This window comes from Vulpes lagopus, chromosome 11, assembly GCF_018345385.1.
Source record: "Vulpes lagopus strain Blue_001 chromosome 11, ASM1834538v1, whole genome shotgun sequence".
Classification (NCBI taxonomy): domain Eukaryota; kingdom Metazoa; phylum Chordata; class Mammalia; order Carnivora; family Canidae; genus Vulpes; species Vulpes lagopus.
In genome coordinates this window covers 63,489,474-63,504,106 of record NC_054834.1, presented here as the reverse complement: position 1 = coordinate 63,504,106, position 14,633 = coordinate 63,489,474, and the positions used below count along the sequence as shown (strand labels likewise).

Sequence of the window (14,633 nt, the reverse complement as noted above, 5' to 3'; positions counted from 1 at the left end):
GCAGAAAAAAAAAAATTCATAGTAAAGAAAGGCAAAGAGCTTGGAAACCAGGGGACATTTCCACAGGTTATTTTGCCTGGGTGTCTGTTAGGATTGGTGGTAAAGCTGAAATGTAGGTCAAGACCACACACTAATTTAGGAAATGGCAATTTATTGCTTGGAGAGTAGGAAGCTTATCATTTGTGATTCAAGAGAACGTTCTTCTTTGTTCCTTGAAATTCTGTCCCTTATCCATCAGCAGACCAACCTTTGGGGAAGTCAGTATAACAACATGGCCTTTATATTGGTAAATTCAAGTTGATTCTGGCAACTTCAGAAAGGTTTGGTGACATAAGATGGCATGCTCTTCTTAATGGAGCTTAGATGAAACTCATAGTTGGTTTTATAGCTGGTCTTCTCCCAGGGGAGGAATCCAAGCTGAAGTCTCTGCCTTCAATCTCCGCCTTAGAGAGAACACCTGGATCACAAGGATCTGAGATTTCTCATCTGCCCCATAATTATCCTTCTCCCTTAACTCAGGAGTTATGACATGACCAAAGTCCTTTGCTTAGCATTCCAGGCCCTCCCCCTTAAATCACCTCTCTGATATTCCTTCCTGCTATCTTTGAGCAACAGATTCTCCAGCAAAACCATTTCTTTAATGGTCCTCCAATTTTTCTACCTATGTATCCTTCTAAATCCCCCCTCCTCTCTCCTCTGTGCTTCCTTAATAGTCCCAGCTGCATATCTCAGAACATCCAAATTCTTCTCTTCCTTCAAGGACCAGCTCAAAACATTACTCCTTGAAATGCCCTGTATCTGAGCTATTAGACTGGGAAAGAAATACCACTCTTCTGAACAGCAGCCTTTAACTTATAATTTCCTTATGGATGTGTGTGTGGATATTATAGTTATGCACATGCATGTGCAAATGTGTCTAAGGCAGACACTATAAAAGATGTACCTGAATTGCCCCATACCAATAATGAGGTCAGGATGGACACTGAAGGAACAGCATGCTTATGAAAAGAAAGGTATGAACTGGAGGGTATTATGCTGAGTGAAATAAGTCAATCAGAGAAGGACAATCATCATATGGTTTCACTCATACGTGGAATAAAAGAAATAGTGAAAGGGATTGTAAGAGAAAGGAGGGGAACTGAATGGGAAAAATTAGAGAGGGAGACAAACCATGAGAGACTCCTAACTCTTGTAAACAAACAAAGGGTTGTGGAAGGGGAGGTGGGTGGCAGGGATGGGGTGACTGGGTGATGGGCACTGAACAGGGCACTTGATGAAATTAGCACTGGGTGTTATAATATATGTTGGCAAATTGAATTTAAATGTAAAAAATATTTTTAAAAAGGCATGAAATGAACCATTTGTTGACTAGACTGCTTCTAACAGCTATATGCCCTGTGAAAACGTGCAGCCACATGAGGGCTCTGGAAGCAGCTGTACTGGGATCTGTGTGTTTAACTCTGTTTGACTGAGTGTTAATGAGAAGAATAGGTTGCTGGAGTAAGGGTCCATGATAAAATCAACACTGTGAATGGCATCCACACATGACATCTGAAGATCTACATTTTTGGCTGCATCTTAGCCATCTCCTTCCACATCCCACCTCCCAGAAGAAGTTCAAATCACATTGAACTCAAGGATATTGTGAAATCTCTCCCTTTGTATACTTTTGCTAATGACAGTCCTATGCCTCAAAGGCCACTAATCCACCTAGAAAATATAGTTTTATGTCACAAATCAATCATCACTTCTGTAAATTATTCCTGGACTCACCCCTTCTAATCTGCAAAATGGCACCACTAATACCTACTTATGAAGTTGCAATGATAATGAAAGATAGTCTAAATGTGGCCAGTTATCCCTCCTGTGAAAGGCAGTTTTGTTTTTGCCTATTATCTTGGAGTAGGTATCAGTACTGCTACTTCTCACTCTTAAAAATGTCCTAGTTTAGATATTGAAATATAAGAAAAACGTAAGTAGTTTATTTAAGCACTTTGGGGCTTAATGCATGGTAACTTTCCTCTGTGCTAGGTACATACTCCTTTAATATAAAAACTTCCTTGGTAGACTGTGAAACATAAAGACAGTCTCATTTTTTTTTTGGCCTTAAGTCCTGGCATATCATAAGTGAGTAACAAATGCTCATTGAACAAATGAATAACCATGCCTTCCTGGACTAGAGAACTACCAGAACCTAGTCCCAACTCAGAGCCTCAGGAAACCTACCAAAAATACACATAAGATCTTGAAATTCATAGGACAAAATTATTGGTCCTATATTTTAAGATGATGAAACCAGAGTTATGAAAGTTTAAATGACATGCGAATGTGCTCTTGGTTTATAAGTCTAGAGCTGGGATTGAAACAAATTTTTCTAATTCTTAACCTGGTGTTCCATAAAATAGAAAAATGTGCAGCCTTAAAGAAAATGACAGGCATAATCAGAACTGGGGAACCTGAATAAACATCTGGTTTGCAGCTATATTCAGTGTTATGATTTGATTAGATTGATTATTAGGGATTTATGCAGGATTGTATTGTGAAGCATCTGTTGAAAGGTTCACATTTGCCTATGACCACAGTGAGCTGAATCTTTGCAAAATCACATGGGCTGGACTAGTCACTATAACCTGAAGAAGCAAGGGAAAGAGGCAAAATAGGAAATAATATCAAAGAAATAAGTGAACTTTCAGATCATACTTAAAGAATAGTATTGAAGAGGAATAATTAGTTTCACCATGACTTTCTTCCCATTCAGTATTTTACAATCCTCATACTTATTGACTGGAATTAATGTTTTTCATTTCAAGGGGAAAGATAACTCATTGAGAAACCTGGTAACATGATCTATGACAATAAAGTGCATTATATTCTGTATACCTGAAGTGACAACATTAAAACCTTTCAACCTCGCATTATTCTTAAAATAAATCAATCAAATCAAAAAAGTGAAACAATAAAAATATTTCAGAAGAAATTCTGACAGATTTATGATATATAAACTCAATAATAAGTTTATAATAAATCTATTCCAGAGAGGACAGAAGTAGCTAGATGTAGATAGAGACAAGATTTATTGATACTTAAAGATGATCTAATCCAACAATCTTATTTTGTAAATGAAAAAAGTGAGGTTTAAAAAAATGAAATGATTTCTTCATATTAATATAGCTAAATTAAAACCTGAAATTATAACTTCATTTTCCTCATTCCAAATATAGTCTCTTATACTGCACAATAATATTGATTAATCAAGCACTGAGAGAATGTAGCTCATGGCAGCAGTTCATTTTCTAATATTTTGTTTACTCTAGGCTTTAGTTTTATTTCAATATGAACAAAGTTAGTACATTTCCTAGATATGCTGCTATCTCGTTACTGTGATCCCAAAGAAATGTAGGAAGGAAATAATTCAATAAGACACTTGATGTTGTGAAGGACCAATAATTGCTGAGTTCACATTATCTGTGTTAATCTTAAAATTATTTGTTCTAGCAATGATTGTAACATATAGTACACAGAATTATCAGTTAGATGTCTTTAAGTGTTACATTTTCCTTTTCTGTCAAAAGAAGTAAGCCAAGGAAAAGAATAAAGCTTGCTTGAAAAGGTCTAGTTGGATGGGAAGCAAATGGAGGGTTACTGGGGGTGGGGGGAAGGAAGATGGGGTATCTGGGTGATAGGCATTAAGGAGGACATGTGATATGATGAGCAGTGGGTGTTATATGCAACTGATGAATCACTGAATTCTACCTCTGAAACTAGTAATACAGTATAGGTTAACTGAATTTAATTTAAATAAACATTTTTTTTAATTCTAGCTGGGTGCTAAGATAGGGTATTGCATTACTACTCTTCATTCACTCAACTCCAAGTTACTGATGAAAACAAACTAGTCATAATGAACTGATTAAGTCAAGTAACTGGTCTAAATAAATATTCTTAGAAAAAGACACAGAAAAATGTTCATTTCCATTTATTTACATGTTCTGGCTATGTGTCTTCCCTGTAAGAATGGTTTTGCAATTTTTTCTGCATTTTTAACTAGTTCACTCATTTATAGAGCTGAAAGGTAAGATAGATTAGTAATTTTTGTGAATCAAAAAATAAACTTTCCATTTGTTGTAACTTCAGGCATTTCATCCCCCTTTTTCAAAACTAATTTAATGTTTCTAAATCACAAATAGCCAACTAAATATGTGTTTATTTGATAATATCTGAGAGAATTTTAAATGTTACTTTTCACTTTAAATTGTCCAGAAGAAAGTTGATTAGAAGTATGTGTTTCAGGGACCCCTGGGTGGCTCAGCAGTTTAGAGCCTGCCTTCAGCCCAGGGTGTGATCCTGGAGTCCCAGGATCGAGTCCCACATCAGACTCCCTGCATGGAACCTGCTTCTCCCTCTGCCTGTGTCTGCCTTCTCTCTCTCTCTCTCTCTCTCTCTCTCTCTCTGTCTGTCTCTTGTGAATAAATAAATAAAATCTTAAAAAAAAAGAAGTATGTGTTTCTAATCCTCATTCACATATTAAGTAAATATATGATGTATAAAGTCATTCCTTTATCAAGGAAAATATGCAAGAAAAGCACCCCACTATGTAGTGAATTTGACTATCTGGTTAGTGATTTTGCTTTTTACTTTTTAAATCAATTTTAAACTCCTCTTTACCTATTTCATCAGAGATGCTTCACTTACTGATTGCATATGTCCTTCATATTTAGGTGGAAGAAATAGTTGCATTTTAGTTGTTGAATATCTGTGAAAGTGAGTTACACTCTTTTTATTTTAAATTGTAAAACAGCAAGTGAGAAAAATTTAGAAATAAGGTATCTAACTTAATAACATATTAATCAAGGCCATATTTAAGCTTATTAAGTATAATAATGCTAAATTATTTTTTCTATTCTTTTAATTCAAAAAAGTAATTCTTTTTAAAGATACCATTGGTGAAAAGCTTCAAAACACAGGAAATATTCATTTCCACAAATTTGTGAGATCATATATATATATAAATACACACACACACATATATATTAAGTATATATATATATATATATATTCTCTCTACACAGCAATCAGAAAACCTTTCAAAAAGTAAGTTGTGTCATATCACCCTCCTTCATAATACTTATATTTTACTAAGAATAAATCTTTACTCCTTACTCCTGAGATAACTGTATGGTCTGATTGCTGTATGAAAATTAAATGAAGTAATATTTTGTTACAATGCAGGGCTATTTGCAAAGGGGTCAAAATTGGTCTCAACCACAAAATAGATGCAGAGCTTGTTTCCTTGTAAACTACAAAATTGAGACAGATGTGAAATGTTACATCCAGAAACTTTTATCTGAAGTTCTTTGAGTTAAAAATTCAGAATGTTTCTCTATATGAAGATGCTTTACATCCTCCAGAGAGTAATAAGATATTTCGCCTTAGTCATAATTTCAAGCATTAATTTCAGATAGTCTATGATTTTAGAGAACCAAGATTTCTCAGGGAGTAAGAAAATAGTCACGCAATGAAGGGAGTTGTTTTGACACACTAAAGCCGTCATTTTGTCTTTGGGGCAGATATGTTTCCTGCTGAGTTTGCAGCTAGATTTATGTGTCCTTATGGATAGCAAGAGAAACATTGACTGTACAAGGTCTTATTTATTGTCTCACTTAATATTCAGAAGTCAATTATCTTAGACTAACAGCTTTAGGGTCCCATTAAGACCCCTCATGTCCTCCATTTTGCAATAGCTCTCCTTAAAGCTCCTTTCACATCCTGGTTCCTTAGGCTGTAGATCAAGGGGTTGAGCATGGGTGTGATCACAGTGTAGAACACTGCAATGATCTTTCCCCCAGCCCTGGAGGACTTAGACTGGGGTCTCATGTACATGAAGATGGCAGTTCCATAGAATAAGGCCACCACTGTCAGATGGGAGGCACAAGTGGACAGTGCTTTGTGCCTCCCGGAGGCTGACCCTATCCTGAGAACTGATAGAAGGATTCGGGCATAGGAAACAACAATGAGGAGAAAAGGGATGAAGACAATGATGATACTGAAGATAAAGACAACCAGCTCTGTAAATGAGGTGTCAGTGCAAGCTAACCTCAAGACAGAAGGAACTTCACAAAAAAAGTGATTCAGGACATTGGGCCCACAGTAGGGCAAACTCAAGGTGAGGACATTGATAACCATGGAACTCAGGAAGCTACTGGACCAAGAAATGGCTGCCAATTGGATACAGATGTTTTGGTTCATAATGACAGTATAATGGAGAGGATGACAAATGGCTACATATCTGTCATAAGCCATGACCCCAAGGAGAACACATTCAATCATTCCAAAGGAGAGGGAGAAGTACATCTGAGTAGCACAGCTAGAGAAGGGGATGGTCTTTTTTCCCATCATGTTGGACAGCATTTGTGGGACATTGGTGGATGTGTAGCAGATGTCCAGAAAGGATAAATTAGTAAGGAAGAAGTACATGGGGGTTTGGAGACGAGGTTCTATCTGGATAATAGTGATAATTATAATATTCCCCACAACTGTTAATAAATAGAAGAACAAGAACATAATAAAAAGAATGAGCTGCATCTTTGGCTGAGAAGACAGCCCCAAAAACACAAACTCAGTCACAGTGAAGTTTGTTTTTATCATATCCATTTTTCAGGCCATCTCCTTCTCACAGAACCATCCACCTGAAGACAAACATCAAATGTCCTATATCTATAAGCACAGTGTCAGAAAGTCAAGACATAAGTAAGAAAGCAAAGAGAAATCTTGATCTGAAATTGCATCTTGAGTATCTGAGGTGTACTACAAATGGAAAGCCTTTCTTCTACTTTTGGAGATCTCTTGATGAGATTAAGAATTTCACATTCAGGGATGCCTGGGTGGCTCAGCAGTTGAGTGTCTGCTTCCGGCTCAGGGCGTGATCCTGGGGTTCTGGGATTGAATCCCTCATGGGGCTCCCTGAGAGGAGCCTGCTTCTCCCTGTGCCTATGTCTCTGCCTCTCTCTTGGTACCTCGGATGAATAAATAAATAAAAACTTTTTTAAAAAAAGTAATTTCACATTCAAATTGAGTTAAGCAGATATTCTTAACTTTTCTCCAAGAATATGCTCTTTTGGCTATTCATAATCTTTCCAAAACCTATTTATTCTTCATTCTTCAAAGCTCTACTCATGGCTCAGCTCTTTAAAAAGATCAGATTATATCTTTGCTCCATCCCTAACAACTGAGCAGCATGATGTAGAAATTAATTAAAAATTAATGAAAGGCATTACTTCATGTGCTAACCTAAGAATAAAGGCAGGAACAGCAGCCTGTGCTTGTTTTCTATCACTGTGATGCAATCTTCCCATGCTTGGACATCCTGATACCCTAAAGAACAAAGACTGCATACACCAACAACAAAACCAGTCGCAGGCCACACTAATGGCCCGTTCCACCAGCTTCACCATTTCCATACTGTGGGGTCTTGGAGAATTTCATCATACATAAAATGGGAATAATTGTTAGATTAATAGGGATAAATTTTTTGCAGATTAAATAAATAATGTATATAAAGAATTTAGGACAATGTCTACATGGAGGAAATAATGCATATAAAACATCTATTATTAATAGTTCTATTAATGTACAGTGAAGCTACATTTATCTAAAATTTGCTTCTCTAATAAAAACTATTTCAGAGAAATATTAATAAAAAGAATCCAGACAAGTTAAAGTTACCAGGTCTATTCATTGAGAACCTCTTAGCCCCCTCCCTGTGTCTACTTTAATAAATTTATTTATGCACCGAGTTAGCATGTTCAGTTAACTGACTTGCAGCCATGAGCAGATTAAAAGCAGTGACTGAAGACTGATGTAAGGTAAGGAAGAGTCCTAGAGGTAGGCACCATTACAGCAGCCAGAGGAAGCTGCCAATCATTCATTTGCCCATTTGTTCATCCTTTTTTTTTTTTTTTTTTTTTTTGGTCTTCTTTCTTTCAAAAATCTCTTTATGATAATCTAGTATGTACCAGATGCTGGGTATATACTAGTAAACACAACAAGCATTTTCAATAGTCTCAGAGCTTATAATCCAGTGGAAAGTTGTGATGAAGGTAACAGTTCCATCCCTTGACAGCATGGAGGATGTTATCAGGAAGACATTTAAGAACCAAATAGTTGAAAAAAAAAAAAAAAAAGAACCAAATAGTTGCAGGTCATGAAAAAGACTACTTTATGCAACACATCCTTTCTCAAATAACATCAATTTGCATGTAATATCTTTTAGAGGGCTTTCTTATGGGGTACGTGGGTGGCTTAGTTAGTTAAGTATCTGCCTTTGACTCAGGTCATGATCCCAGGGCTGTGGGACAGAGCCTCTTGTAGGACTCCCTATGCAGTGGGGAGTCTGCTTCTCCCTCTTCCCCTGCCCCTTCCCACCCCAACTCTTAAACTCTTAAATAAATAAATAAAATATTTTTTAAAAAATAAGGTGTTATCTTATATTTTGATTTAATCAGGGATTTTCCAAATCTAATAATGCAGTGAAATGATACAATTAAATTATCGACAATCTGCGGTCCAGGGATAAAAGAGTGATGGGCCTGGAAAGAGAGGGGAGAGGTTAGGTCACAGTCTTATTTTCTCTAGGAGCATCAGGAAAGGGAGTGAACAGAAGGATATAGAGCTCCCGTCAAGCCCTTCAAACAGCACTAACCAAGTTCTGCTGCAAATAAGAAATGTTTTGGTGATTTTAGCAGTGATTATAATGACAATAAATGATATCCACAATGAGTTTTTCAGTTGACAAGGTGGCATATAATCAGGAGATCACACCATTGGTAGTGAAATACACAGAATCCATCACTGGAGAGCAAGAAGACATGTCTGGTTCCACTACGTGCCAGCAGGGCATACTTTGCACAATTCACAACACTAACCTGTGCCCAACCATCCTCATCTGTACAGGGCAGGCAGAGTGGCTTCATCAGAAGTGATACACAGGATAAATGAGATAATGCATGAAAAGTACCTAAAACAGAGTCAGACATATATAGTAAAGGCTCAATATATGTTAACTATTATCATTATGATCCATGTGATATGAAGTGAACAGATCATAAATTATTGGCATTCCTCACACACTCCCCTATAGGCCAGGGAGACTAAGTCTTTGAGACAGTAAACAACTTGTCCTAAATCACTGAATTACTGAAGCTATATGCAAGCACCTGCAGCATGTGTGTATATATAGCTATTTCTACAGTAATAAAACCACAAATGCAATAGTCTTGGTCCTCAAGACATGAATGTACGTGTAGAATTGTGTTCACATAAAGGAACGTAAATATATTGATTCAACATTTAAACACTCTCTATATTTCGAAGCCTCAATAAAGGAGGATATTCCCTTAGTTCCTGTAAATAAAAAGGTTGCCTGAAAGAACATTTTTAGTAACTTGATGGCTGCTGCTGCTGAAAGTGAGTTAGAACCCATTCTGTTGTCAGTTTCCAGGTTACAAATTTGTTTCTGTTCCTATCAGAACACAGAGTTGTAAATCCATTATAAGGATAAGAGGAATAAAGACACTTTTGTAGATAAATGTATCTCCCACAATAGGAAGCAAATTCACCAAATTAAATGCAAGTTGAAAAAGCCCTCAATGGTTTATAATTACCTGTAAATTCTATACAGCCATTTCAATCAAGCAACCAACACCTAGTTAGCTGCACACTCTCCATCTTACCTCACAAGGCAAAAGCTACCATTGCTATATGCCTCTTCCAACCCATCTGCCTGGAAAACTCATATGTGATCATTTAAATGTTCGAATTGTTTAATGTAAGCATGCAAGCATCCTATTAGAAACTATCCCTAATCTAATTCATCCAGACAGAATTAATCAGAATCCCTTCTGCTGAATCATTTCCATCCTTTGAACATACTCGATTACTGTACTTGTGTGTGTGTGTGTGTGTGTGTGTGTGTGTGTGTGTGTGAATGAAAAGTTATGAGTCTATCTCTTCAATTGACTTTGGCTTTCTAAGTATCCTGTCATGTTTATTTTTGTTGTCCCATTCCTTAGAACATAATAAGCACTGTTAAGCACTGATAAAAACTCAGATAAGCTGATTCTATGTCTTCTTTTTCTTGTCTTAAACTCAGATTAAAAATAATTTCAACCTCATGCTAGCCATAATTTCAGTCAAAGAATATGGTCCTGCAAAATCATTTACTCTCTAATCGCTTCTTTTTCTAAACTGCACTGTCTATGGCTCAAAAAGCCATCTAATTCAGTTTCGGCGGGGGGTGGGGGGTGGCCAGGGAAGAGGGGAAATGATTAATGTCACTTCATGCCAAGAAGGTACTACGTGTGCTAACAAATTTTACACAAGCTCAGGTTACTTTGGCATCATATAGACACAGCATATCAGGCATCTTATGTATTCACAGAAAAATGACTCCTTTTTCTGTCCTGCAAGTCACAGGAAACAATCTAATATATATTTTACACAAAACTAAAGAATTCTAATGTTCCTTCATAAATTCAGGATTTTAAAAAGCTAAACCTTTAATCTTTGTAATCTAAATAATTTGTAAACAACTGAATACGCTGTTTTCTCCAACTTGTAGTTAAATTGTTTATTAAGTTTGGTAAATAGATTTGCTATATAGCAACGATATTTCTGGTCTTTGGTAATACCTCCTTTTTCCAGGATAAGTTTGCAAGGCACCCTAATGTAGGCACAAAAATCAACCTGAATATGAATTATATCTCCACCAGCTCTCTGCTAGGTCAGTTGGGTAAGTTTCTAAACTTTTCCAAGACTCTTTATCGCCTAGATTAAGTGGGAACTATATTAGTACCTAAGATTAAAGATTATTTAATTGATTACATCAGAAAGTCCATCGAGCAGTTTTAGCATAGTATTTGATACATAGTGAGAACTTAGGAAATTATAGCTCACAATGTTATATAAACTTCAGGTTTATTCAGTTTGCTCTAAATATACTTGTACTCTGAGAGCAGAAAGACATAATTATATTGGAAGTTACTTACAACATCACTGTAGAAACATTTAGAGCCTACACAAACTCATACAATCCCTACGTGTGTGTCGTAATGCCATAATTTGTGATGTCTTTTCATTCATTATCAGTTCATCAATCAAAAATATTTATTGTTAAAAATTAATTTAAGGACTAAGAATTTTAAAAATTAAGAAGACTAAAGATAGCATCATAATCCTGTTTCCTACCTCGTTAAGGAAAAACATTAGGAAAAGCTACCAGGAAGACTCTAAATATTTTTCCTATGAATCCATTACTGACTTTTGAAAATTATCCTAGAAAAGGAGTGATCGTTTTTTTTATAAAAGCAGAACTTGCAGTGTTAACAAATTGCACTATAGTTGATAATTTACCACTTACTGTGAATTAGTTGCACAAAGCCTTTTAAACAAAAAGGGGGATTTACTTTTGATGCAGCATGGAAGAGAAGGAGGAAACTATGAAAGCAGGAACTCCTGGGAGGCCATGCTCTGAGAGGAGGCAAACTCCACACATGGGTAAGAATGCCATGATGGCAAATATCATAACACAGGTTAACAAATTGTGATATTCAGCACAGGCAATCAGAAAACCCCTCCACCCCACTGGCAAAATAAGCTTTCTCTATCAGAAAGAAAAAAATCCACAAAAAAAAAAAAAAAAAAACACTAACTGCTATATATTAAAATTCTCTATTATATGACTTTTTAGATCCTTTGCTAATAATAAATAACATTTTTACAACTCCAAAATATATTTTAAAGATCAGAGGAGCTATACAGGTTTCTCAGAGTATTTAACAGAACCATAATTTGCACTTTAGTCTACCTAATTCTAAATTATTTTGTTTAAATAACTGGTAGTTTTATTTTACTATTTTTTTACATCTCAGTAGACAATTGCAATCATAAGCACAGCAGATAAAACATACCCTAAGGTGAAAGCAATGTATGGAAATAATACCTGTCCTCACCACATACTCATGTACACAAAAACCCATAAAAGGCAGCAGACGTAATATCCATGAGCAAAAAATCTAATTCCATGGAGATAAAAATAAATCTCTTTTTTTATTATAACCACAAATGAGATAGTACTATGATCCAACTCAGCCCTTTTATAGACAAAAAATAAAGATAATGAATACATACACAGTGCAATCCCTAAGTCATCTGAGTTTTCTCACTTTAGGAGCTTCGGCTGAACTTTGTAGATTCTTGAGGGATAATGTCCCAGATCAGTAATTAAAACTTAATTATTTGTTCTGAGGGATTCCTGGTTGAGGCATTTGTTGGTTGCACTGCCTCTTCTCCCTCCCCTGCATATGACCTTGTACCATGGTTAAAGTGACCCTTCCAAGTGACCTGGGTGTCCTCATCCTTCAGAATTGTCTAATACTGGTAATCATGAATATGAGTGTATTCATCACAAGAAGAGAAAAACCTAAGAAGCAGAGTTCAGAGACCAAACACAGAGTCATTTCCCTGGAATCTATTGGAACTTAGAGATGATAATGAAGCTAGTATACTCTCAACTATCCACATAGCAAATTTGAACCCTACATTCCTTTCTCCCAGATCACAGCAAACTCTGGAACCATCTCCTATTGCATAGTAACAATACACAAACTATTTATAAGGGCACGGTAGAGCCAGCATGGGAACTTCCTAGATGTGACCTCAAACATACCACTTCATTTTCCTGCACCTCATCTTATTCATCTTTAAAATGGACATAAAAATATCAGGTGCCTGGGTGGCTGGCTCAATAACTTGACTCTTGATTTTAGCTCAGGGTCATGATCTCAGGGTCAGGAGATCAGGCCCCATGTGGGGCTCTGCACTGAGCATGGAATGTGCTTAAGATTCTTTCTGTCCCTCTCCCTCTCCTCCTCTCACACGGTGCTCTTCCTCTCTCAAACAAACAAACAAACATTAAAATATCTAGATCACTATATCACTCCCTTTTTATGGAACTACAGGGAGGAAATGAAGAAAAAGAGGAAGAAAACAAGGAAAGAAGACATAAAAGGAAGGAAGTAAAAAGTTAACATTAATTCAGTCCTCCCGGTGTATAGTCAGCTGAGTCAATTCATGCTTCCACATAACGATATCTCTTCATCTGATAATTCTCAAATCTTGAACGGTTGTTGTAGTTTGTTTGGTTTTAATATCAATGCCCAGACCTATCCTGAATCAATTAAATCATAATCCTTGCCAACAGGACTCTGGTATAGGTATTTTTAAAAGTTATCCAGGTGAACTCTTAAAGCCTGATTTTCCACTATTTTTACTGGAAAAAAAGATATGCTTGTGGATTTACACAAAACTAAGCCCAAAATATTCAACCTTTTAGGGAGTTCCATATTTTTACTTCTAATTTTTTCCCTACTATATTCAACTTTTAAGAACTGTTGGGTAAAAATAATGTAAAAAGTACTACATCCAAGATTTTTTGGAATGTCCAGTCCTACTTTGCTTTGATTAAACTGGAGACTCCCAGATTAGACCCTTACCAGGTGTCATCCCCTCAGAGTGCATTGACTCAGGAATTGTAATGGAAGCTACCCAGCACATGAAGGAAAAACAACACATGGAACATATCTGTTACCATATATTTTCTTATTTGAGCCTCACAACTCCAGGAAACAGAGAGGACTCTGCTGAATGAAGTTCAGAAAAAGAAACCACTTTTCTAGGTTTGTGTAGTACATAAGTGACAAGAAAAACACTTAAAGTTTTCTCACATTAATATGTACATTGTCTAGGGCCATGGTCAGCACAAAGACCTAATAAAAATTCTGGAGGTTTTTTGAAACCATATGGGATCCTATTGATGATATGTTGACTGTCTCTCTCGGGTCTCTATATGACCCAAAGACTCCATCAAAAACTTGTTAGAACTAATAAGAAAAATTTTCAGTAAAGCTCCAAGTTAAAAAATCAATATACAAAAATCAGTTACATTTCTATACACTAACAATGAACTATCTGAAAGGGAAATTAAGAAAGCAATCCCATTTACCATAGAATCAAAAAGAGTAAGATACTTAGGAATAAATTTAACAAGGAGGTGAAAGCTCTCTACTCCAAAATCTAAAAGACATTGATGAAAGAAATTGAAGAAGACACAAATAAATGAAAAGATAGCCACTGTTTATGGATCAGAAAGAATTATATTGTTAAAATGGTCCATATTACTGAAAGCAATCTTTAGGGATGGCTCAGTAGTCAAGCATCTATCTGTCTGGCTCAGGGCATGATCCCAAGGTCCTGGGATTGAGTCCCCAGCAGTCTCCCCAGAGGAAGCCTGCTTCTACCTCTGCCTATGTCTCTGCCTCTATCTCTGTGTCTCTCATGAATGAATAAATAAAATATTTTTTAAAAAAGCAATCTATAGATTCAGTGTAACATCTATCAAAACACTCATGGCATTTTCCCCAGAATTGTTTTTTAAAAATGTTTTTTAATGCATATGGAGCCATGAAAGACCATAAATAGCCAAAAAATAAACAAACAAATGAAAAACTTGAGCAAGAAGAGCAATGTTGGTGGCATCATACTTTCTGATTTTACAACATATTACAGAATACAATAATTGA

General features: G+C 36.1%; 1 protein-coding gene across 1 annotated transcript; it reads right to left on the bottom strand.

Moving 5' to 3' along the window:
- Nucleotides 1-5,718: 5,718 nt before the first annotated feature.
- Nucleotides 5,719-6,651, bottom strand: LOC121501682 (olfactory receptor 2G3-like). The gene has a single exon (XM_041773985.1). It carries the CDS (start codon nt 6,649-6,651, stop codon nt 5,719-5,721), a length of 933 nt encoding a protein of 310 aa, XP_041629919.1.
- Between the last annotated feature and the right edge of the window lie 7,982 nt (nt 6,652-14,633).